A 26,958-nucleotide genomic window follows, 5' to 3' on the forward strand; every position below is an offset into this window, starting at 1 on the left:
GCCAGATTTTCCAGCATCTGTTCCAGGACATGAAGCATTGGAATGACGTTGTTCATCCCGTAGTCCTGGCAACTGACAAATAAGGTGGCCTCCTCAAAGGGCCTGAGCAAACGTCACCTGGCCAAGTTGCTGGTGTGGCTGTGCAGGAACCACATTTACCCAGTGGGCCGTAAAGGACATGTATTGTCCGTGACTGTAGTTAAAGCTCCACACGTCGGCGCTGCCGTGCACTTTGGCAGACACCGATAGGCTCAAGGACTGGCCCACCTTCTGTTCTGCATATGTGTGCAGGGCTGGTACTGCCTTTTTGGCAAAGAAATTACGGCTTTGGACTCTCCACCTCTGCTCGAGTACTGTCTGCATGTCACTGATGTCTTCCTCAACAATCTCTGGGTCAGGAGCCTGTCCGCTCGCAACACCAGCTCCCACGCCACTCTCCTCATCACTACTTGCCCGCCTAATGGAGGAAGCGGCGCATGTCTCCTCCACATCTTGGCTGGCCAGAAGTTGCTGACCGTCCTCGCTGTATAGTGGAACTGAGAATACAGCATATAATACTTGTCTGGCTGAGGGAACAGAAAAGGACAGAAGCAGGTTGAGGTAAGGTGAGAGCACAAGGCCATGCCAACTAAGGGTTGTGTCTGACCAACCCACCAACTCTTGGCCTGGGGTGTCTGATGTCACTTGGGACGAAGTGGATGACCGCTGGGTTGCTGGTCAAGACACGACCACTAGATGACACCGGGAGCTCAGGCTGCTCACTGTGACTCCTGCTGCCACGTCCCCCTACTCTGCTGCACACCTGTGCCTGCACCAGAAACATTTAGACCTATGCCACTCCCCTGTGCAGGGCCTGGCACTTCTCTGTCTGACATACTGTTAGATCAAATAAATAAATAAAAAGGAAATTAAAACACCCCAAACAAGTCTGTAATTTTCTCGCTTCACCACACAACAGCTAATAAGTCCTTTTTTTTTCTCCACTAATACATGCCAAAGAAGGCTTTAGAACATATAACTGCACCACTGAAGGGCAAATAGGCCCTTACTTTTTCCACTTATACTCGCCACAAAAGGCTTTATAACATATAACTGCACCGCTGAACGGCAAATAATATATATATTTTTTGCCACTAATACACGCCAAAAAGGGCTTTAGAACATATAACTGCACCGCTTAATGGAAAATATATTTTTCTTTTGCCACTAATACACGACAAAAAGGGCTTTAGAACATATAACTGCACAGTTGAACGGCAAATATATATATTTTTGCCACTAATACACGCCAAAAAGGGTTTTAGAACATATAACGTCACCGCTGAACGGCAAATATATCTTTTTTGTCACTAATACAGGCCAAAAAGGACTTTACAACTTTTAACTGCACAGCTGAATGGCAAATATATATTTTTTTGCCACTAATACACACCAAAGAGGGCTTTAGAACATATATGTCACGGTGCAGTGTGGGGAACTCCACACCGAACACCGATATGAATTGGGAATAAAGACTAGGCCTGAATGCCGGGATAAAGGGAGCAGGTCATCTCCTAAAGCATCCCTAAACCTCGCCCTGACTCCTATCCGTATGAGCGGACCCAGATGGTAGGAGGGCTCCTACCCAGGAGCCTGGGCCCTAGCTGACCCTGAAGATCCCTGGAATAAAGTCAGGACTGAGACACCCTGTTCGTCCACAACAATTATAAACAGGAGTCTCTACATACCTAGCAGCAAGGAGAGGAGAAGACAGTGAACAGAAACTGGATGAGCAGGTAAGAACCCAGTGATACAACAACACACTAGATCAACTAGCACTTACCTTCCGCAGCAACAGGATGGAACACTGACACCAATAACCAGCTGGAACCCCATGCGGACAGGATGCATGATGGCACCAGGCAGAGCTGCTCACTGACTTGTGTTTCCCCCTCCGGGGAACCCAGGAGCCCTCTCACCGAAGGCACAGACAGACAGGGGAAATGTGTAGCAAACATGCTGGACTACAAACACCAACAGACCAGATATGTAACAACAACTAGACATACAACAACCCCAAAATAAAACCCACACCATACAAAGAGACATGTAAGGAAGGGTAGAGGACATAACAACAACGGGAAGACATTGGAGAGACATTGATGTCAAACTAGGTGGCCCTCACACTGGACAGATGGAATCTCCAGCACAGCAGCATAACTCCAGCACACACCAAGGCTATCGTGTCACGGCGAACAACAACACGACAGTGACACAGTCGTGACAATAAAACTGCACCACAGAACGGCAAATAATATATATTGCACACGACTTCTGGTCCGCATCCGAGCCACACTCTGTGTGCTGTCCGCATCCGTTGCTCCGTTACAATGCCCCGCAAAAAAAATATAACATGTCCTATTTATGTTTTGCAGACAAGAATAGGCATTTCTACAATGGGCCGTCTGTTCCTTTCTGCAAATTGCGGAAGGCACACGGACGGCTTCTGTTTTTGGCAACTCCGCGGTTTGTGGACCGCAAAAAACGGAACGGTCATGTGCATGAGGCCTAATTCACGCAAAAGTGCTTTAGAACATATAACTGCACCGCGGAACGGCAAATATCAAACAGCACTTGCACCCCAATAACAAGAACGGTTTGCTGGAATTACAGTGCTGTATAATGGCAATTTTGATCCGCAGTCAGTGCAGCAAGGTGTAATAGGATTGTTCCTATTACCCAGGCTGTAACCTCCCCTACTGAACCCTGTTCTACTTCAATACTGCGGAATTATTCCTCCCTATCCTTTCCCTAAACTTCTATACAGCAAAATAAAAGTTTTAAAGTCATTTCTACCACAGTCCATAGCAGCTGCTGATGTCTCTCCCTGCACTAAGTACACTGGAAAATGGCTGAATCCAAGATGGCTGAGGCTATTAATAGGGCTGTGACATCACAGGGCTTGCTGGCTGCTGATTGGCTGCATGCATGGCATTGGTTATCCATTTTTCCCAGAGTTCCTTGCTCCATGTCCTAACACGTGCAGCAGCCATTTTAGGAAAAAAAGGGATTGGTTACCACCAAGCGTGAGGAATTTCTTATTCGGTGCAAATCAAATTTTTTCAACTTCGATTCGCTCATCTCTATTTACGATTATCTCAATAACATCTATCGTGTTTCAATAGGCCTGTAGAAAGTTGGGGACCTCTGGTTAACAGGTCTGGGCTGAGTTCCTTATTTAGCGGGTCTGTATTCATTTTGGGTTATGATAAAGAGGTTCATGTGTACTACATGTGTAACTAAAATGCCTTATGTTGGGGGTATATCCTATGTAAATGAAGAGGACATATGGTAATAAAATGTTATGCAGTTGTGCACAGCTTTCACACGGTACCTAGCTCCACAGAATCTCCTGGAGTCAGACTTTAAAGGCTACGTACCTTTGGGGGCAGTTTATTTTATTACTGCATTGTACTCATTTTGAGCTAAAACTATTTTAAAGCCAATTTTTCAGTTGGGCTTCATTAGAAATTTTGAGCCCCTTTCTCTGTACAGCCTTGAGATTCTCTAGTAGCTTCTTACATCAGGAAGCTCAGCTGACGGTTCCTTATGTCTGATCTCTGAGTTCATAAACGCTTATTAAAGCTCAATACTTATCTTACTGAAAAGAATGTGGCTTAAATAAATGTTTATGACCTTTTAGTAATTTAGGGATAAGGTTTATTAGATGCTAGGCACACAGTGAAAATTCAAGTAGGATTCACATAGCTAGATAAACAGTTAACCCTTTGTGAATGGTAGAATATTTTTAATAAAACCAATAAAAATAAATATTTTTAGCCCAAAATGAGTAAAATTCCATCATAAAAATTGCCTCTGAAGGTGTACATAACCTTTAAATACAGATGTGTATTATGCCTTTAATCTATTCCTTTCCCCTTCTTTGAAGCTCCTTTTCATTCGATCATTTTCAGATGAAAGTGATTTTAGTAAAATATAATTCTTTTTCTTCTACCGAATCTTTCTATAATGTGGTCACCGTGACCATAAAGATGATGGACTTCACACATTTATCCAGCACTTTTTATTGGTACAGTATTAAACATTTCTTTCAGCCCTGAAAAAAGCTGATTAAAAAATGTCTAACAGTCATCTCGACTTTCAGCTGCCTTCAGGTTAGGTTGTTTCTGTACAATTGCTTTGTTTTTTCCCCAGAAAAATGTACTAACCCATTAGTGAGCTTAAAATCGCATGAAAGGGTGTTTGGGTGCTCAGTGTATCTGTGTAAATATCATATGGCGTAATTTCACACCAGTGTACCAAAGGAGTCCTTTTGGAATATATTTGGCCACCAAAGGAAATTATTCTTGGGGCCCAAACCCCATATTATCAATAACGTTTAACAGATTTTGATTCAAAGATTTATCAAACTGGTGTAAAGTGGAAGTGGCTTAGTTGCCAATAGCAACCAATCAGATTCCTCCTTTCATTTTCCAAAGGAGATGTGATAAATTAAAGGTGGAATCTGATTGGTTGCTATGGGCAAGTAAGCCAGTTCTACTTGACACCTGCTTAATAAATCTCTCCCATAGACTCTAGTCAAGTTATTGGCTCCAAAAGTTTTTTTTTTGGGGGGGACCTTTGGGGCCCACTATGGTAACAAACCCTGGGCCCACCAGAGGATCCTGTGGTACTCTGGGTGGGTCAGTCCCCCACTGTATGTTTGGGTCCCACAGCTGCAAATGTTTTAAACAGTATACATTTTATGGCAGTCAATGACAAACTTATGGAATTGGATAGACCTACAGTTGAATATATCCAGTCGTACATTTAGACACAAAGGGGGAGATTGGTGTAAAGGAAAACTGTCTTAGTTGCCCCTAGCAACCAGATTCCATCTTTCATTTTCCAAAGGAGCTCTGAGAAATGAAAGGTGGAAGCTGATTGGTTGCTATGGGCAACTAAGCCAGTTTTCCTTTGCACCAGTTTGGATAATTCTCCCCCAAACTCTGAAAGCACACACACAAAGTTGGCAGTCTGATGTGCGCCGTTGTCCACTTGCGTAGTGCCAGGTTGAAGGTGCAGCCACATCCACCAATGCATTTTGGCACCAGTGAGTACTGTGCTCCACACTTCTTTTTCTGACTCCCTTTGTCTCCATGTAAAGCTGTCTTTACACATCAGACAATCCAACTCATTTTGGTGAGACCAACTTATGTGTATGAGGTGTCTGAATCTCCCGCAATGGCAGATATTCGAGTAAATAAGGGCCTGGCATGTGGATTTCAACATGCTCGATCCTTCATGGCATAAACTGCTACCAGTGTGGCAGCAACTTTCTCCTCTCTCCCCATTTAAAACATATATCGATACTTGGCTGAGCCTAGCTGTAGTCGGCCAAACGAGCATTCAACTTACATCTAACGTGTATGGCCACCTTTAGACCTAGTGTCACTGTACTTTTACACAGTTTCATTTCATGAGTGAGTTGAGTGCAACTTGAGTGAATTCAGTGCAAATAAATTTTTACAGCTTCATTTGCAGTCAGTGGTAACGGTATAAATTTCTCTGCACTGAGATCCCCCAAGTGGTCATTACTGGCAGCCCTTTTTGTAATATACTGTATTATGTGAAGGGAAGCAGTGACGTTGAGCTGTATAGAGAAGATTTATCAATGTATTTATGCCAGTTGCTTGTTTTAAATGCATTGAGAGATATGCCGAGACCCATATGATCACCATATTTACCGTATGATGCACCTGTTCCACTTTTTACGTCAAAGAAGTTGGATAAAGTGGGTGAGGTCAACTTTTTAAAAACACATTTCTTGAAATGTATTTTTCTTTCACCTAAAAAAAAAAAACCATGTAAATTCATCAGAAATCTGGGGAATTGAACTTTGCATTCCACATTCTCTGAGTATTTGACGCACGTGTACTAAGAAACTTGGTTTGCGCTGGGGGCCCAATAGGGATATGGGGCCCTATGAGATTTGTATACTCACCTGTCTATGCCACAAATTTTTTGTCCAGGGTTTCTCTAGAATTTTCTGAATGGTCAAACTTCTATAAGTCACGAAGATATCTAATAGTTTAGTATCACACGAGTCCAGTGGATGCCAAAACTTTGCTGGTCCAAAGGCAATGCATAAATATACAGTGAGGAACAGAAGTATTTGAACACCCTGCAATTTTGCAAGTTTTCCCACTTAGAAATCATAGAGGGGCCTGAAATTCACATTGGAGGTGCATTCCCACTCTGAGAGACAGAATAAAATAAAAAAAAATCAGGAAATCACATTGTATGATTTTTAAAGAATTTATTTGTCTTGCACTGCTGAAGATAAGTATTTGAACACCTGAGAAAATCAGTGCTAATATTTGGTACAGAAGCCTTTGTTTGCAATTGCAGAGGTCAAATGTTTCCTGTAGTTGTTGACCAGGTTTGCACACACTGCAACAGGGATTTTGGCCCAATTCTCCACACACATCTCCTCTAGATCTGTCAGGTTTTGGGGCTGTCGCTGAGCAACACGGAGTTTCAACTCCCTCCAAAGATGATCTATTGGATTTAGGTCTGGAGACTGGCTAGGCCACTCCAGAACCTTGATATGCTACTTACAGAGTCACTCCTTGGTTTTCCTGGCTGTGTGCTTCGGGTCATTGTCATGTTGGAAGACCCAGGTACGACCCATCTTCAATGCTCTGACTGAGGGAAGGAGGTTGTTGCTCAAAATCTCACAATAAATGGCCCCTTTCATCCTCTCCTTAATACAGTGCAGTTGTCCTGTCCCCTTCGCAGAAAAGCACCCCCAAAGCATGATGTTACCACCCCAATGCTTCACAGGAGGGAAGGTGTTCTTGGGATGCAACTCATCCTTCTTTTTCCTCCAAACACGACGAGTGAAGTTTAGACCAAAAAGTTCTACTTTGGTCTCATTTGACCACATGAATTTCTCCCATGCCTCCTCTGGATCATCCAGATGGTCATTGGCAAACTTCAGATAGGCCTGGACATGTGATGACTTGAGCAGAAGAACCTTTGAAACTATGGTCCCAACTCTCTTCATGTCATTAAACAGCTCCCCTCTTGTAGTTCTAGGCTCATTTCTTACCTTTCTTATCATCAGTGATACCCCACGAGGTGAGATCTTGCATGGAGCCCCAGTCCGAGGGAGACTGACAGTCGTCTTTAGCCTCTTCCATTTTCTAACAATTGCTCCAACGGTTGATCTATTTTCACCAAGCTGCTTGTCAATTGCCCTGTAGCCCTTTCCAGCCTTGTGGAGAGCCACAATTTTGTCTCTGGTGTCTTTAGACAGCTTTTTGGTCTTGCCCATGGTAGTAGTTGGCATCTGACTGACTGCGGGGTGGACAGGTGTCTTTAAAGAGCTCAGACAGGTGCTACTAAGTTAGATTAGTGAGTGGAGTAGAAGTGGACTTTTTAAAGGCACAGTAACAGGTCTTTGAGGGCCAGAATTCTTGCTGTTTCTCAGGTGTTCAAATACTTATGTTCAGCAGTGCAAGACAAATAAATTCTTTAAAAATCATACAATGTGATTTCCAGATTTTATTTTATTTTATTCTGTCTCTCGGAGTGGGAATGCACCTACAATGTGAATTTCAGACCCCTTTATGATTTCTAAGTGGGAGAACTTGCAAAATCGCAGGGTGTTCAAATACTTCTGTTCCTCACTGTATGATATAATAAAAAATGTAAAAAACAGAATAATAAAAGTGAAAATATATAAAGATGAACATGGTATGAGTACATAATGCATCGATACAAATAAATAAGTGTTCCTCTCTGGCTCTTAGATTTACATTCAAGGTCAGTACAGGTCCCATTAGACCTCAGTAGGATATTGTACTAATGAGTAGCATCTGCTTGTAGAGCTCTCCTTTCCTGGTCTGTACCTTTGTACGGCACGATTTTTATTTGTATACACTATTCCCAGTTGTCCTTTCCTGCAGAATAGAGTAGAAATAGTAGATTATCACAGAGACTGCAAAATCACAGCAAGTGATATGTTCCTGTAAAAGATAGACCTGTCAGATCTTATATGCAAAGGGGTCTATTCTGCATTGTCAAACACCAGCTCCTGTGATGGATTCTCAAAGATTTTTGCCTCTGTTTTCCTACATTTTATATCACACTTTTCCATTGCACTTCTGCCAAGGGACTCTTAACTGGAATGTCTCTATCTGATGCATAGATTAACTTCATGAAGCATGGCTCATATTATTTATCTGATTAATGTTTTTCTTTTATGATTGCTCAAAATTAGATAATAGGAACATGTTCATTTTATAATTTGCTGAGAATTAAATCATAAGCAAAATTACCCGAATCGGCCATTTCATTAGGCTGTGCATATTTCACATGGTTATAATTGTTCCTTTTTTGCATATTGGAAACTATGTGTATGGAGTCGGCATGTGTTTCCAGTGCTCAGATAGATTTTTTTCTGGTTACTCCAGTTTTTTTTCCCTACTCTCTAAAACTGTGATAGTATATTTGGGTTGCCATACCATTGACCCTGGTGTGTGTGAGGAGAATATTGTAAGCGCCAATAGGGATATGAAGGTAACAAATAATAGGTAACAAAAAGGAACAAATAAGAAATAATGGGATACACCAGGAACGGGCTACCCAACAAAAATATGAGCTCTTCCCCCCAGTTCAATCACAACTCTATCCTTGTTCATTCAAGGGGTTGACTTACTACACAGTGATGGCCCATTTTGACCCCACTGGTTGGCTCTTTTCCGTGGCTGCATGGTTGGCTCAACATAGTTTCTGGGACAGGTGGTTGTCAAAAACAGTCCATCCAAGGGGTGTTAGGTGTCAGACCCCACCGATATGATTATCTGGCCTGAGGATAATTAATATTTCCATGAAAACCCTTTTAAGGAATAGTGGTCTTCATGCAGTGTAGTGAGAGCTCAGATATGGAGTTCTCGTAGATTTTAAACCCTCACAGACAGGGCCCTCTCTCCTTCTGTACCAGTTTCTAACTCGTCTTGTTCATACTTATTCCAATTGTCTGTATTATGTATGTGCACCCCTTTTCATATATACAGCGCCATGGAATGAATGGCACTTTAATAATAAATAATAATAATGCTTCTGAAATTACTACTACCTTTATTTATTGGTTTGGGTTTTATCTACAGTCCTTCATACTTCTATGTCCTTCTGTAACTAAATCAGACTGATCAACTATGACACCCAGCTAATTGTATTCGACAGACATCCATGAACCCTTTAATGCCTATAGCAACTTTTGGTCTTGTTCCACCAACCCTTTGATTCAACCTCCAAAGGCAATGCTTCTAAAACTTCCTTTTTTCTCGCCCTGGACAAGTTGCTTGGGATCATTACAATTTTCTCATGTTCCTTCCTTTCCTGTATATGGTACGTTGGTACTTGTAAGGTAAAATATAATACTGTAGAGTCTATAGTAGCAAGGAAAAAAATGATAATTTCTTTCTGCTTTACTGTGTTGTCTGGGACAGTATCTGCAAGGTACTGAAGGTCTTAATAAAACAGAAGTGACACTGTACCTACAGATAAGGCTTTGTATATAGCTCCCATGACTGTACTCCATTTCTTCTTGAAAACTGTATTATGGTTTACTTAGCAGATGAATTCCCCATAAAGAGAACCGGTCCACAAAATAGTGAGCTTGTTTACTTGCATTTACATATGACATAGAATCGCTTATTATCCCCCTCTTTTATGTGTCTATTATAGATGACAGGCAGATAACTGTTTTCATGAGTCGATGTAATGCCAACCAATGAGGATTTTTACACCAGCATACAAAATGAGATCTACAGTATGTCAAGAGAGCAAATTACTGTTCACTGTTTGATTGCTGGACATATTTTAACTGGGAGATGATTATGATTATTCTAGTATAGACTATTCTTCTAGTCTATAGGCCTTTCACCTCTCCTGACATGTCTGTTTTTATAGTTTTATGCATTCTTATGGCTCTATGTTGGGCCATTCCTTTATTATTCCTGCTAGAAGTTGTGAATGAATTGCTAGCAGTCTGCAGTAAGGGTACAGAGGGGTGGTAACAAGTTGGGGGGTGTACCTGCACCATCTGAAAATGGCAGCACTGATTGGAAACAGTGAGTCTGTGCAGGTACACCCCCCCCCCCCCAACTGGTTACATTGTTGTTACATTGGAAATGCATGAAGCCATAAAACAGGCATGTCAGGAGTGGTGAAAGGTCCTCTTTAACTTCAACTTATTAAAGCTACCAAAAAGAACATCTGCTATCTTTTCTATGCAGGGAGGATGTGTGTGGCCCCAATATGGTGGCCCTAGGGAAGTACTTAACTATAAAATATATCAACAAAATGGAAAAAATATTTATGTCCTGTAGACATAAGGGTATATTTATTATTAAAAATGTTTTATTTTTTCCCCAAAGACTCTACCACTTCATTGACTCATTGGCTTCAATAGGACTGAACTGTGATAGACCTAACAAAATACACTAAATACATTTTTATAGCTGTTGGCTTACCAGGAACTGTTGCTTCCCAATAGTGCCAGCATAAAGAAAGACGATCAAAATTGATCTGTTAAAAAAAAATAATAATAATAATCATTTGAATCTTTTCTAAATAAATTGGATTTGACGCAAAGTCCATAAGGATCCACTGAAAGTTTGAACTCGTGAAATGTCCAAATGTGAGCTGAAAATGCAATATGGAGATATTTACCATTTCAGTCCATGTAATATCGATTAAATAAGAGAAGCCAAAATTGTAGGAACTTTTCAGAACAGATACTGTTTGTTTTCTTAAGCGCTCCTGGCACAGTGAGTCTCTAGATAAAACATAGCCTAATTTTCTGCTTGAAGCACAGTGTATAAAACTGATGTGCCAAAGTAGGGGCTGCCCATAAGATACAGGAGGAGACTGTAGAAGCCAGCAAAAAAAGCTATGTGATTGATAATCACTTTGAAAGAAAACACATGCAGAGCATATGCCAGATTCAGGCAGATTATTGGTGCTAACACTTCTGAATGCATACAATGGATTTCTCATTTTTATAGCTCAGAAATTGTTGTTGGACTAGAGTTTGCGCTGCATGCAATTGGGCCAGATTTACTAATACTGTAAACAGTATAAAGATGAGCGAGATTTATCACAGTGGGTCAGGCTGAATTATAGAGTTGGTGAATAGTGTTGATCGCGACTATTCTAATCGCAAATTTTTATCGCGAATATTGGCACTTCGAGAATTCGTGAATATCTAGACTATAGTGCTATATCTTCGTAATCACGAATATTCTAGATTTTTTTATCAGTGCCCATGATCCCTCACTACTTCTTGCTTGTGGGCCAATGAGAAGGCTGACTTTAGGAGTAGTGTTCATCGCAAATTTGCGCATCACAAATTTTTATCGCTAATTTTTCTATTGCCAATTTTCGCAATCAAGAAAATCACAAATACTCGAATTCGCGACTATATGAGGAATATTCGCCCAAATATTAGCGAAATATCGCAAATTCCAATATTGCCCCTGCCGCTCATCACTGTTGGTGAATGTTTAGACACTTTTTCTAGCTTTTTAACTATTGGTTTGCTTATGTAATGGAACCAATGTGTATCTGATGTACCATTGGACAGATTTTGCTTGTGCCTACACCTGAGGACGTTTTCGAAGTGGCCAAACTGGTCTTCATTCTTTACTTCAAGAGGCAGTGGCCTTTTGGTTCGCCTGTAGAGGTTAGTGTCTGTTCATTGGCTGCTGACCACAGAGGCACAAGTGAGGGGCTCCAAAGGATCAGGCAAAACCATATTTAGGAACAAGCCAAGGTCGGGGCTGGCAGAGTTCATACACTCTGGTAAGCAGTCCAAGGATTGGGGTGGGCAGCACAGGGTCAATATAAGTATCAGGCAGAGTTCAGGTCAGGCAGCAAAGGGTCAAATCCAGTTAACAGGCAGACAGACAGTGCTATGCAGCTTTGCAGGGACTGGCTAGCTAGACAAACCTATTGCTTAGACACCCTCCCACCGGAAAAGTTGCCTTAAATACCCTAGGTAGGCTAGTCATTCGCTGGACAGATTAGGATGCGCAGTATAGGCAGGCAGAGGTACTGCAGGCAAAGAGCAGGCAACAGTCCAGTATGGAGTAGATTGAGCAGTCGGATTCCAATGGCCACGGACCGCCAGAGCACAGCAACAAGGAATCAGGTAAGCATTTCCGTGGCCGTGCCTGCCAGGAACAGGGAGCGGCTGGCTGCCATGCACCGCCAGCATCACAACTTACTTTGAGACAGAAGTTTGTGCCAAAATGATGTTACATTTTATGTCACTTTCCCGCTAAGCCATGCCGCTTTCAAACCTAGTTAAGGGCAGTGAATTACTCTTCTTAATACATAGTCTTAAAAAATATGTGCAAAACAATATTTTGCACCAAAAATGAGTGAGATTTTGGCTCACAATAAGCAAGAATTCAGGTGCTGCTACAATAATAAAAATGGGCCATAGTGAGTATGCTGCAGATGATTATTGCTGGGAAGTTGAAAAATAATAATAATAATAATAAACAATAATATGAAATCCAATTATTTTAATATGGCAAAGAGTAAGAGGAGGCTAAATGGCTGCAGCACTTTACTTCCTCCCTGCTGATTTTCTGCTTCAAGAGAAATGGCTAAAATAATTTGGAAATCCTCCTCAAATGGAGAATTTCACGCTGACAACTAGTGGGTTAAAATATTTTTGAAAGGGACCAATGAGCACACAGGTCTTCTTTTGCTTCATGCTGGTTGCTGGCTATAATGTAATGTTTTCAGGAACCTAAACTTTATAGTAATACAGATTATGGGGCAGGCTCCATCTCTTGGTATCACCCTCTATTAGCTCAAGTCAAGAGCTTAGTACGGAACTGATCTTGACACTGGTGAAACCTTGGTCGTGCCGAACTTAAATGGGATCTGTCGCTTTCTTTTTTCCTATGACACAGTGCTCATAGAAAAACAAGCAAACTGCATTGTGACTATCAGCAAATAACAGCTGATCCTGCAAGTAAGACACAGTTGCTGTCAGGGTGACCTACAATATCTAATACTATGAGATATGTATGTTTTATTCTGCTAAGAGGTATAAGAGGTATCGGGAATATACAGAGAACCCTCAGGATACAATGGCCTCAGGATACAATATTTTCACCATACAATGGTCTTTTCTGGCACATCGTAAGTTTAAACCAGACTCAACATACAATGACTCAGATCCAACCAATCAAGGCCACTTCTCTAGTAAAATAGTTGTATTAGTTGCTAGTTAGCAACTATTCCTGACTGTTATATGTAAGCATTTGTTTTAATCTGTCTTAGTTATCTGGTTATTTTCTTACATTTTTATTTTCTCTTGGATGACATTTTGGGGCTTTGGAACCGATTTCTCAAATTACAATGGTTTCAACATACAATGGTTGTCCTGGAACCAATTAATATTGTAACTTGAGGGATCACTTGTATACAAAATTTTCAGGATAAGAATGAATGACTATGACGTCACCACAGGTCCTTCTATCTTCATTCACCAGAACCTGCAATGACGTCACATTCATCGTAATTCCTTTTGCAGGTCCTGCAGAAATAAGAAAGACGAGGATACCGGCTGCGCGATCAAGTGGATGAGGTGAGTTTTTTAAAATTATTTTTAACCCCTCAATGGCCATTTTATTTATCATTCTGTATTAAGAATGCTATTATTTTCCGTTATAACAGAAAATAATAAAGTGAAGTTCGGGCCCTCATTGACTTTAATCAGTACCCATGATCCCTCACTGCTTCTACAGGTACAGTGTCACTTCTGTTTTATTTAGACCTTCAGTACCTTGCAGATACTGTCCCAGACAACACAGTAAAGCAGAGAGAAATTATCATTTTTTTCCTTGCTACTATAGACTCTACAGTATTATATTTTAATTTTCAAGTACCAACGTACCATCTACATGAAAGGAAGGAACATGAGAAAATTGTAATGATCCCAAGCAACTTGTCCAGGGCGAGAAAAAAGGAAAAAAATAGGTTGTCATTAATCTGAGGTGTCCATACTTGCAGACCATCTTTTCTGTGATAGAATTTCTACATCCAGATGTAGAGTAATATAAATTCAGCATAAATCCCCTTAGTTTCACATAATAAATGCACATTGCCAAAGTTCAGATGCATTGATATGATGAAAACTAGCTTGCCAATGTAATCAGTAAATAGATATTTAAAGGAGTTATCCAAGAATTTGATATTGATGGTCTATCCTTAGGACAGGTCGTCAATATCAGATTGGCAAGGGTCCGACTCCGGAGACCCCCGCCGATCAGCTGTTTATAAGAGGCAGCTATGCTCACTGAAGCTTACCAAGCACAGCGCTGTACATTGTATAGCGGCTGTTCTCTGTATGGCAGCTCCGCCTATTCACTTGAACGGGACTGACCTCCTCCATTGTGACCAATACATGGTGACGTCTCTGGCCTAGGAATGACCTAGGTGCACATGGAGCGCCACAGTCTCTTCAAACAGCGGATTGATGGGGGTCCCGGGAGTCGGACCCCTCCAATCTTATTATTGAGGATAGGCCATCAATATCAAATTCCAAGATAACCCCTTTAACTGTTGTAACCAAAGAAATAAAAGGCTTAGCTCCTTCTCACCCTTCCACATCTCTTCTTGTTAGTTTGCTGTGCCTTGTAGTGCGGCCCACTGCTTCTCTGCTGTCTTAGTGAATGGACTGTGTATGTGCTATATAGTTGATAGAACGCTACGTCCTTCTAGTCAGGAACAATGTCGTAGCTGGTTGCCAAAGCAACTTTGCCTTCCCAATACAGCACGGTATCTTGTGATGCAAATTAGCAGGATATCGACCACTAAATAGCTTGCTTGCTATTTAAATGTTCATTCTGATCAAAACCATATATTGGACGACCTCTTACCAACCAAATGCATATCGGAAACCTTCTCAGTTCCTTCCTGGGTGGCAATGACGTTATAGTTCGTCTGCGGAAGCACGCTTTTATGGACCAACTAAATCCCAATAAAAACCTGTACCAAATTGTAGAATACCGTACATGGTGGTGTAAGACCAAAAAGTTACAAACCACTATTTTATGACTTTTTGAAGCCAGAGTTCTGGAGAGCAGGGCTTGATCAATTACACCTCAGTTTAAAAAGTAGAAGATAATTTATACAAAATGGCAGATGATCGCCATCATTGGCCAGTCATGCCTCGTTTCAACCAACAGCGCCGAATAGATCCACTCTTTTTGCATACACAGTTGACTGCCATCAGGGATCATCATCTATCGTTCACATATAATTATAAAATGATGGTCAGCACTAAATGTTCCAAATTGGGCTTTTCAGGCCACCTTTCGTCTTTTGTGCATAGCCAGCATTTGGCACAATAATGCAGGATAAAATCTGAAGATCCCATAGAAGGGTGGATTTTTTTAATTTGGCACCATGCTGATTACCAGATTGAGTAGGGTCATGTACCGCAGACACCCACCAATATGATGGTAGACAAGTCAGTAGATCACCTTTTTCCACTTTAAAGACTGTGACCGTGGTTTGTATTTGCTTAGTTACTGTACGTGCACCACAAATGAGGCCAGGTGAGGTGATTGCCTCAGGCAGCACCAGGTAGGGACAAGAGGGGGGCAGCGGAAGGGCCATGGGCAATGAGCGCTTTCATTGTGGTGAAGGGTTCAGGTTAAGAAATTGGCAAGGGGGGGGCGTTGTTTCAGTTTTTGCCTCAGGCAGCAGAAAGGCTAGGTGCACCCCTGTGTACGTGCATTTTTTTACTTACAGAACTCATAGCAGGTTTAATAATACATATTGATGTACTTTACCTCCAGAATCCAATTTATGAACTGTATAATAAGCCTTACATCATGCATTCACTTAAGAAGCAGTGCTCTGCTTCTCACAGAATCTTGTAGACAGAAATCATACAAATGGCAACTGCAGTAAATAGTTCAGATTTTAAGGGCATTTAACAGAATGGTTATATCAGTGTCCTACTGTTAGTCCATTTTGAGGACAAGTTCGGAGCCCTGGGCTTGTGCCTTGAATATTTTCGCTTAACGATACCCATAGATGGCTAAAATAATTGTTCTTTGTTAAATTTCACCTGATGAAATCATCAATTTGGTTAAAATCATACATTGATTTAAACTAATGTGTATTGTTTAGCTGGATACAATTTTTTTCATATTGTAAGGGACATAGACTTGGGTAGAAGACCAGGTGGATCAGGTTTTAAAATGTTACTATCTTTGCTTTTAACTCATAGTTCTTCAGTTCCTGAAATATGACCTGGAATTGTGGCCAGAGATCCACCACTGGTTCAGCCCTGTTTATTCACTTTCCAGGTGTGTCTTCCAACAGCACCAAGAGTCGACCTCAGGTTACCTACTGGTGGACAGCTCCCTTACTTCTGTCAGATCTCCAACTACAGCACTCAGGAATCTCTGTCCGTCTCATTTAAGTGAATGGAGCGGTCACGCAGGTGCACCACCTCTCCTCTCACACAGGGGACTTACTGCATGTTTGTTGATGGCCTTGGTAATCGGTTCCTCAGCAATACTTTATATCACCTATCCTGTTGTTAATGTACAAACACAGAAAGTGAGGAGGCAGTACTAGATAATCTCATCAAAGAGATTTCCTAACATGAAATGTTATTTTGATATAATTCAGCATTAAAACGAATTAGTTGCATCCTTTGCCTACCACCAGCTGAATCTCCTTTTACTGACTGATGTTTTTTCCAATAAAAAATGCCCTCTTGTCATCGCTATGGGAGTTTCAAAAATAGCGGCGCAAGGATTTTCAGCTGTTTCACAAGTCCCATAGCGGTGAATGGAAAGTGCACCACGCAAGTGCGGCCACGTCTCCTTTCACCTCTGTAGGACTGAAAATCGCTGAGCTGTCGCTTCCTGAACTCCTATAGTGGTGAATGAAGGGTGGGAGCTCATGCACAGCTGCTCTCTGGTCACTTCGGGGGCCTAGTTCTTAAGATAGGACTGTTCCTCAGATGTGGGACCCGCACCTACATATTTGACATTCTGATCCTAGCAATATGCCATCAGTCTCCCTGATGGGTCAACCCCTTCAAAGTCTCTTCCCTGGTGTTGCTGTAAGAGCCATCAGAACAGTGTTTTGTATTAAGCTGTCCCAAAAGTAGAACAAACACAGAAAAAACTAAGATAAAAACATCCTGCACAATATGATATTAAAAAGTGCGGATGTCCCTGGCCATATCATTAAAGAAAACCACAGAAATGCACTTTGTAAAGTAGATGCAAGCACTATATATGGACTAAGCCCTCATTCTGATATGATAATATCTGAGACACTTAGCCAATATATTTTGATCAAAATACATCTGAGCCCGCCTACCAAGCGCCAAGGTAGTCTCAGGTCAGGCGGGTCCTACGCTAAACCTACCTAAGCCATTGGGCTTCTATGTGCAGGAGCGAAGATGCCACACATATGGTGTGCTGCTCCTAGTCACCTCCATGTGCATCATGCAACCGATGGGAGGAGGTTCAAGCACAGCCATATGTACCACCTAATTAAGGCGCTCTATTGGATAGGGGAGGGGGCAAAAGTGCAGAGGAATGCTACTCCCAAGATAATCGGTGGGCATTCACACTTGAAGGTGCCACTCCCTCAAGCAAATACTACATAGAACAAACACAGAAAAAACTAAGATAAAAACAGATAAAAAACTGCAAGATATGATATGGAAAAGTGCGGATGTCCCTGGCCATATCATTAAAGAAACCCACAGAAAACCACAGAAATGCACTTTGTAAAGTAGATGCAAGTATTATATATGGACTAAGCCCTCATTCTGATATGATAATATCTGAGACACTCAGCCAATATACACTCACCTAAAGAATTATTAGGAACACCATACTAATACGGTGTTGGACCCTCTTTTGCCTTCAGAACTGCCTTAATTCTACATGGCATTGATTCAACAAGGTGCTGATAGCATTCTTTAGAAATGTTGGCCCATATTGATAGGATAGCATCTTGCACTTGATGGAGATTTGAGGGATGCACATCCAGGGAGCAAAACTCCCGTTCCACCACATCCCAAAGATGCTCTATTGGGTTGAGATCTGGTGACTGTGGGGGCCATTTTAGTACAGTGAACTCATTGTCATGTTCAAGAAACCAATTTGAAATGATTCGAGCTTTGTGACATGGTGCATTATCCTGCTGGAACTAGCCATCAGAGGATGGGTACATGGTGGTCATGAAGGGATGGACATGGTCAGAAACAATGCTCAGGTAGCCTGTGGCATTTAAACGATGGCCAATTGGCACTAAGGGGCCTAAAGTGTGCCCAGAAAACATCCCCCACACCATTACACCACCAGCCTGCACAGTGGTAACAAGGCATGATGGATACATGTTCTCATTCTGTTTACGCCAAATTCGGACTCTACCATTTGAATGTCTCAACAGAAATCGAGACTCATCAGACCAGGCAACATTTTCCCAGTCTTCAACAGTCCAATTTTGGTGAGCTCGTGCAAATTGTAGCCTCTTTTTCCTATTTATAGTGGAGATGAGTGGTACCCGGTGGGGTCTTCTGCTGTTGTAGCCCACCTTTCTTTCCCATTCTGACTGTCACGGCTGAGGATGGGGAAAACCATCAGCCGTGCGATGCCAGAAGATGGTAGGTCGCTACTTGGCCAGGACCACAGAATAAGGGAGCAGGTCACCTCCTAGAGCTTCCCTAATCTGACCCTGACTCCTAGCTACATGAGCCGACCTTGAAGGTAGGAGGGCTCATGCTCAGGAACCTTGGATCCCTACTCACCCTCCGCAGATCCCTGAGCTAGGAGCTAGGTAGACAGCCCGTTCCTCCTGGATGCGGAGAAACAGGAGTCTAAAGTGGCCAAGCTGCAAGGGGATAGGAACATGAACAGCCTATGGATATGGCAGGAGGATGAAAAGTACTTCCACACCTACTTGCCACAGACACACAGACTGGATCCCGTGCAATACAAGCTAGTGTCCACACCCAAACATAAATGGACACAGCACACACACAAACACACAGGAACCCAGATCCATAGGTGCATAAAATATGAAAGAGAAAAGAACATCAACTAAACATCATGTATAACATTTTATGACCACAAGGGTGGCCCTCACTGGCAGATGGTATTAGAGACCAGGATGGTGCCTTTAGCTTACTACAAGGCTGGAGTACCCCTCAGACATCAGGTCTCAACTGAGGTTAAATAGCCCATGTAGCCACACCCACACAGACACACCCATTGCACACACACTAGGAAGGAAGTTAACCCTTCCAACACCAAGGAAGGGAAGAAAGCCACTTAAAGGGGATGTGCACCCATAAATAAACCTCATGCACAGAAACAAGGCACACCTAAATAGACAGGTTGCCAGGTGCAACCGCATGCACAACATAGCAAGCTGCCTCGCAACAGCTCAGGCTGCTATACTGCCACATAAACAATGTTGCCAGAGGCAACCACAGGTGAGGCAACATACTACAGCCCTCACCTGTGATTGACAACCAGACCTAGACCGCAGGCAACTGCATGCGGTTACAGGAGTCACGACCATGACCATGGTCGTGACACTCCCACCCCTCAAAGCCCCCCACCAAAAAAAAAGGGAAAACTAGTGAGGGACCCATCAAGAGGATAGGAGAAGGGGAATCAGCATCATAACATGCGCGTCTCCCCAGGACTGCTGCCGGCCCCTGGAGCAACACACAGGAACCAGGAGCCGACTGCCAGGCTCCGGAGCAACACACAGACCAGCAAAGAAACAGCCCGGGGAGAGCGCACTGACACTGCGTCCACTCTCCACTCACGTCCCCACTCCAGTCGCTGCCAGCAGACACTCCTAACCAGCACGCAGCCGGAAACCTAACGGAATGCTGCCAGCAGACAACCAGATAGGAACATGGAGAGGGACGAGGGATCACCAACACGGACACGGAAGGTAAGGTGGCGGGGAATAAGCCACCAACCGCGCCGTTAACGGTGATCCCCAAAACGCTCTCCCTCCGGAGAACGCGCATGCAGGCCAAAAGCAGATGGCGCTGCATGCTTCCGAAGATGTGCAACCGCACACAAAACAAACCACAGTGCAAGGATAAAAAGGTAAGGGGACACCAAAACAGGCAACGGTGAAAGAATGGCGGGGACTAGCCACGCACCGCGCCGTAAACGGTGATCCCCAAAATGCTCTCCCTCCAGAGAACGCGCATGCACCCCACAAACGTATGGCGATGCATGCTGCACCCTCTTCCGAAGGTTACCATGTGAGGAGCCTTTGTGGTCATACTTTATGTCACACATGATGTTATGAAGGTGTGTTTTTTGTATGCTTGTTTATTGCAGCTTATGGTCCTGTGTTCCTGTGTGGTGTGTGCTGTGTCCGTGTGTGTTCTTTGGACAGCAGCGCGTCTGCATGGGTTCCAGGCTTTGTGTCTGTGGCAGGTAGGTGCTATACTTGTTGCATTTACCTGCCATTGCCATAAGTTGTTTATGTTTCCCCTTTATTGTAGCCTGGCGTGTGAGACTCCTGTTCCTCCGTGCCTAGGAGGAACAGGTCATCTTACCCTGCTCCTAGTTGAGGGCAACCCTGAGGGCTAGTAGGGACTTCAAGGTTACGGAGTATGAGCCCTCCTACCATCAGGGTCGGCTCATACAGTTAGGAGTCAGGGTCAGAGTTAGGGATATGATAGGAGGTGACCTGCTCCCTGATCTCTGTCCTGGCCTTGCAGCGACTGGGTGTAATTATAGCCATATAAGCTATAGCACTTGCTATGGGGCCCAGAAGTTGGGAGGGTCCATTCAGGTGCAAGAACATTGTAACTTTTTGTGGAGAATAATTTTGTGGATTTTTGTTATAATGTGGATTTTCAGATGTATTGTGCTATTATACATACAGTACCTTTCATTTTTACTCCTTACCGTATTTTTCGCTTTATAAGACGCACCCCAGGTTTAAGGGAAGGAAAATAAGAAAAAAATATTTTTCATCAGACCTCATATCAGATCCTCAGAACAGACCCCCATAAATATCAGTACATCAGATTAGTCCCCCATATCAGGACATCACATCTGACCCCTTCATTGAGACATCAGCATGAGCCCTCCATGTCAGACCTCAGATCAGCCCACATTGTCAGACCCCCAGCAGACCTCAGATCAGCCCACATTGTCAGACCCCCAGCAGTCCTCAGATCAACCCATATTGTCAGACCCCCATCAGACCTCAGATCAGCCTTCAATATTAGACCCCCATCAGACCTCAGATCAGCCCTCAATGTTAGTCCCCATCAGACCTCAGATCAGATTAAAATAAAAACCTCCTCTTACCTGTCCTGCGCTGTGGCTCCTCTCCACCACTCTCCCGTCTTCCTGGCCTGTGCTGCTCTGTCACCTAACTGTACGCTAAACACAGCCAGGACAGTGAAGCATCGGCCCCAGGTAGGAAGACAGAGGAGGGTGAGTACCACAAGTGCTTGCGGTGCTTTGCTCCCTGCTCCCGGCACCTGAAGCATACTAGTGAGCACTTCCATAATGGAAGCGCTCACTAGTATTCGCTTTATAAGAAACGCGGCCATTTTTCCCTCACTTTTTGGGGGCGTCTTATAAAGCTGGCGAGCCTGGTCTGAGAGAGTGATTTTGACTAGCCACAGGAGTGGTGGTTGTGAAGAAGTTGCTTGGTAAGGGGGGCCCACTCAAAAATTTGCTGGGTGGCCCAGTCATTTGTAATTACGCTACTGTCTGCATTGTAAAAAGCCACACGGTATTGAAGGTGCCGTATGGCTATTAACCATGCAAACCGACTAAACAGTGCAGTCTTCATTGGTTAACAAGAGCCAGCTGTGGCCCGTACAGCGCCATGTGGTCATACCCTTACACATTTTATTTTGTTATGAGGCCCTATGAATTATAATTACACCCCTGGTAGTGCATGTGATGTTTGGCACATTGTTGGTGCAGCAACCAAGTGGAGAGGATGGGAGTGGTGGAAGTGGTCAGGATGCAGTTGGTGTCCAGGATCTTCTCCGCCAAACTTCCCTCGCTCCAAGGGCTGGTGTAGTGAATAGGGGTTCACACATTACTGTGACACTCACAGCCTCTGCAATTCCCATAGTCAAGTAGAGGAGCATCAAGGTTGTGGATTATTTGTTACATTAAAATAAAAACTGCAGTGACATTTGCCTGTTCATGAGGCAGTTTTATGCTTCCTTCATACACTGCTTTTATCTTATTTTATTTTTATTTTTTTCATTTGTAAAAAAAAACTCCCTGAATTTCAATAATTTTCACTACATTCTTTTGGTGTTTTTTAAGACCTATAGAGAAGCCGATGAAAAAACACCAGTAGGGTAGGTTCATACCACTAGGGTAGGTCTTTTTTATGGAACTTTTGAGGGCTTTTACATTTTTTTTGTTGTGTTGTTTTTTCTGTTGGCGGTTTTGCTAAATTTTTTAGGCAAAAGACGCCAGCTCCAGATGTTGCTTGGAAGTCTGTGGGAAATATTCTACAGGTATTTTTTGGTAGTGGCAATTTTTGACCCTTCAGTTGTGTTTCTTGTGTCAAAAGCATTTTCAAATGCTGTGGGTCTGGTGTTTTTTTTTCTGTTATCACCTGGCATTTTTCTTCCATAGACCTCCGTTTTTATTTTTATATTTTTTCATTTTGCAGCTTAAAAAAAACAAAACAAAAAAAAAACCCAAGTACAATGTGTTTTGGTATTTTGTAAGGGCATTTTCGTATGTTGTTTTATTTGTACAGGAAATGTTTTCTTCCCATACAGCTCTACAGGGGAAGTGAAATTGCAGTGGGTACAGGTGCATCTTAATAAATTAGAATATCATTGAGAACTTACAGATAACCTGTCACCATGAAAGTGCAATGTAAGCTACATGCACCACGTTATAGAGCAGAAGAAACTGAGCAGATTGATATATAGTTTTATGGGAAAAGTTTTATTATAACTATTATTTATACATGTAAATTCCTGCTCATTTGAAGTCCAGGAGGCGGTCCTATCAGTGATTGACAGCTATCTCTGTATACACAGTCATAGAGGGCAGGCTGTCAATCACTGATAGGACCGCCTCCTGGACTTCAAAGCCCAGAATGAGCAGGGATGTAAATGAATAAATTACAGGTTATACTGAATCTTTTCCCATAAAACTATATATCAATCTGCTCAGCTCCTCCTGCTCTATAAAATAGTGGCTGCAGATTGCACAAAATTTCGGGGCGACATGTTCTCTCTAAAGAAAAAAGACCAAGCATACAAAAAGCCATTGGCAGGTGCTAAAACGCACTATACAGTATGTGCAAAAATGTTTCAAAAACACCCCAAAAAATGCAACAAGTCAGGCGTTTTTTAGTGCATGCTGTGTTTTTGCGGACCGTATATGCAACCATTCATTTTAATGGATCTGAAAAAAAATGAAAGTTACTCCGTGTGCATTCTGCTTCAGTATGTCCGTATTTCCGTTCTGCAAAAAAAAATAGAACATGTCCTATTATTGTCCGCATTACAGACAAGGATAGTACTGTTCTATCACGGGCCAGCTGTTCCGTTATGCAAAATACAGAATGCACACGGACGTCATCTGTATTTTTTGCGGACCTCAAAATACATGCGGTCGTGTGCATGAGGCCTTTAAAAGGTTATTCCAGTTGTTTGATGTTATCCCCTATCCACAGGGCCCCGTACCACCTGCAGTCTCTCTGAAATAAACAGAGCGGCCGGTCAGGCATGCGTGTGGCCACCCCATTCATTTCTTTTTAAAATTCCGGAGATAGCCAAGCACTGTACTTTACTTTCTCTAAAACTCCCATAAAAATTAATGGATTATCATGTGCTACCAGCCACTCTGTTCATTTCAGGTGTCTGCAGGGGGTACGAGGTCCCCGTTCTCGTAATCGGCTCCCAGTGGTAGGACCCCCACCGATCTAATAGTTATCCTCTATCCTGTGGATAGGCAATAACTTCCAACAACCGGAATACCCCTTTAAGTCTGTCTTTGCTTTGTGTGCCTGCACCAAATTTATGAAATGGTGCATCTCAATAATATATTTGCCATGAGTGCAATGTGGCTTACACTTGAATGTGTAAAATTATACCGGGGGGGCTGCCTGGCATAGGTTGCAACTTTTGCAAAAGTGACACGTAGTGAATGTGCCATAATCCAGGTCTAATCTGACTCTTAGCTCTTAAACATAGACCACTTTGAAAATTGACAAGGAACACAAAATGAAAAGAAATGGCACAATCTCCATAACTCTCCACAATTTTAAGACACAAAACTGACATATCTGATAAATGTCCCCCATTGTGCTGTGTTTTATATTTTACAATTTTAGCCACAGTATTTTTGGCCAAAAATACTACAGAAAACAATAGTAGGAAAAGGGCCACAAAAATAGAATTAAAAAATAAATAAAAAATCTTTGTAAACAAAACCATCCTAAAAACCTAAGGGGGTCATTTATTAAACAGAAATAAGCCTATATTAGGCCTATCTCTAGTGCAGATTGCGGTGCAAAGGTCATTTGCAATCTGCAACTATTCCCCGCTCACACCAGGTCTAAAAAAGCGGTGGTAGATACGACAAAAGTTATGTAGAGGCGCCTCTACATAACTTTGGCGAATCCACCGCCAGTGCAGGCCCTTATTAAGACCGGCCTCTAAAATGCCGGTATTAATAAATGTGCCTCTTATAATCTAAAACCATCCTTCTGTACTTAGCTACATGTACCTTTCAGGCCTCTTGCAATGTTTTACTTTTTTACCTATTTTTGTTAATCTTTTTTTTTTGTAATGTGCTTCAGTATCATCAGTTGTTTCCAAATGCGGCTCACATGCTGGGGACCGCTGTTCTACATAATTGACAAGTGACATAAATACTTATAGCAGAAACTTCTATTTTCTGCTTGGAAAAACACCACAATGTGATGCCAATTCTGACTTCCCAAAAATGTGCAAAGTGTTCCTATCAGAACGCTAAAGTTACTCTCTTTTGTTTCTACATCCATGCGCTAGGATCAACTTCATCCCAAAAAATTGCTATATTTTTGGAATGTGAGAGGAAACTGGGGTACCATAAGAAGATCTCAAGTCTACACAAATTCCAAAAGATGTTCCTCTACTGGGATTGGAGCTCATGGTCCGCTGATCTATAGTGCAGTCCCATATTTGTGCTAGGCAGTATTTACAATTCTATAGACAAACCAGTAGTGGATTCAAAAGAGAGTAGAAGTATCAATAATTCTGTCATACGTGATTTTTATGACTACGTGAATTTTTAGTTATGATTAATGTTGAAATGGTTTAGTTAATGGAGACCAATGAAAGTCCAAAATCTGTGTTTATGCTATGATTGCAGGAACTTAGGACATGCCAATTTATTATTTTTGAAAACAGTCTTGGTTATCTATTCCTCTATGTTTCCGAGCTGATCTGCGGACATTAAATATTAGTTTTCTTAACTTAGATGCCGTGTTGTTTCTACAGTATCTATTATGTTTAGACTTCATGTCGCTGCTGATAAATTAGGATGCATCAGTGCTTTGCTTCCTGCTGTGACTAGAAAGTTTTTTCTCCATAGCGGAACTGAACAGAGACTTTTTCTGCATCCTGATATTCTTTCATAAAGAGGAGTCAGATGGTTCAGAAGAATTTGTTCTTGGAACAGATTTATGCTGCTTTAGTATATTAAATCGTTGCTCTATATGAGCCCCAGATTGTAAATGAGAAGTGTAAGGCTACTTTCACGCTACTTTCTATTTTCCAGTATAGAGATCTGTCATAGGGTCTCAATACCGGAAAAAAACGTTTCCGTTTTGTCCCCATTCATTGTCAATAGGGAAAAAAAGTAACTGAACAGAATGGAATGCTCCAAAATGCATTCCGTTCTGTTCTCATACCGGAGAGCAAACCGCATTCGTCATGACCCACAATGCAAGTCAACGGATTCATCCCCATTGACTTTCAATGGAGTTCATGACGTCAGAAGATAATACAACCGGATGCATTCCTAATGGATAGTGTGAAAGTAGCTTAGAGTCATTTTATAGATCAGTTTCACCAGTTACTAGAGGCTAGGATGTAGTCAAGACTGATTTCACAGTGGTTGGAACTCATTCGACTTGTAGGCTTGTAGTGTACCCGGCATAGAGTATCTCAAGGATGGAGAGGACCACCTAAAAGATACTCCCAATACAAGGAGCCCATGCGACATGAAGACCTATTGTTTACTGAATATGTATCAAGGATGGAGGAAACAATCCAAAAGCTACTTAGAAAACAGGGAGCTATTTATTATTATTTTTAATGCCTGAGATTGTAACTATCTGGCGTTTTATTGCAGGGTATATACAATACAGGCAGCTCATTGGACACGTAGTCCTACAGTTTACTAAATATACCTCTAAGGTGAATAAAACAACTCAAAAGTTGCTTTCAGTGCAGGGAACAAATGAGGCATGTAGACTAGAGATAAATAAATCAATTAAGAATTCCCACCAAATTTATTGTGATTTGTTTTGGGTGAATCTGTGAGAGGGAAAGCCATGCATAATACTGTACTTCACTGTAAAAAAGACACGAAAGCCAAGACTTCTTTCAAAATGACAAGAGTACTGAGTGTCTCAAGAGTACATTGCTCTGTTTGAGTGGCCTTGGAGTACTCTTGGGCTTGTGATTTCTCAATAGGGAGACCACTTAGTATGCATAAGGAGTATTGCAGCCCAGCCTACGCTGCTCTGTGTTCTCGGGAGAAGCAAATTATAATTTCCTGCCATTAGATAGGCTTAGGGTTCTTTTCCTTTTGAAAGGAAAGCTAATTTGCATACATTTGGGTTTCTGGGAAAGATATTCAAATTAGCTCTTTGTCT

The 26,958-nt window shown here is 42.2% G+C and overlaps 1 protein-coding gene across 3 annotated transcripts in view; it reads left to right on the plus strand.

Annotated features, from left to right (window-relative positions):
• PARP8 (poly(ADP-ribose) polymerase family member 8) overlaps positions 1–26,958 on the plus strand; it is a 276,892-nt gene that overhangs the window by 60,645 nt on the left and 189,289 nt on the right. Inside the window, exon 3 of one of the 3 annotated variants that reach the window (XM_044276222.1) lies at positions 13,604–13,657. The exons of 1 other annotated variant lie outside the window; for it this stretch is intronic. In XM_044276222.1, the coding sequence (XP_044132157.1) occupies positions 13,604–13,657 (54 nt within the window). Of the gene's footprint in view, positions 1–13,603; positions 13,658–13,755; positions 13,818–26,958 lie in introns of those variants that run through there. One more of the 3 variants, XM_044276224.1, reaches the window with a different exon arrangement.

This window comes from Bufo gargarizans, chromosome 1, assembly GCF_014858855.1.
Source record: "Bufo gargarizans isolate SCDJY-AF-19 chromosome 1, ASM1485885v1, whole genome shotgun sequence".
In the NCBI taxonomy this organism is placed as follows: domain Eukaryota; kingdom Metazoa; phylum Chordata; class Amphibia; order Anura; family Bufonidae; genus Bufo; species Bufo gargarizans.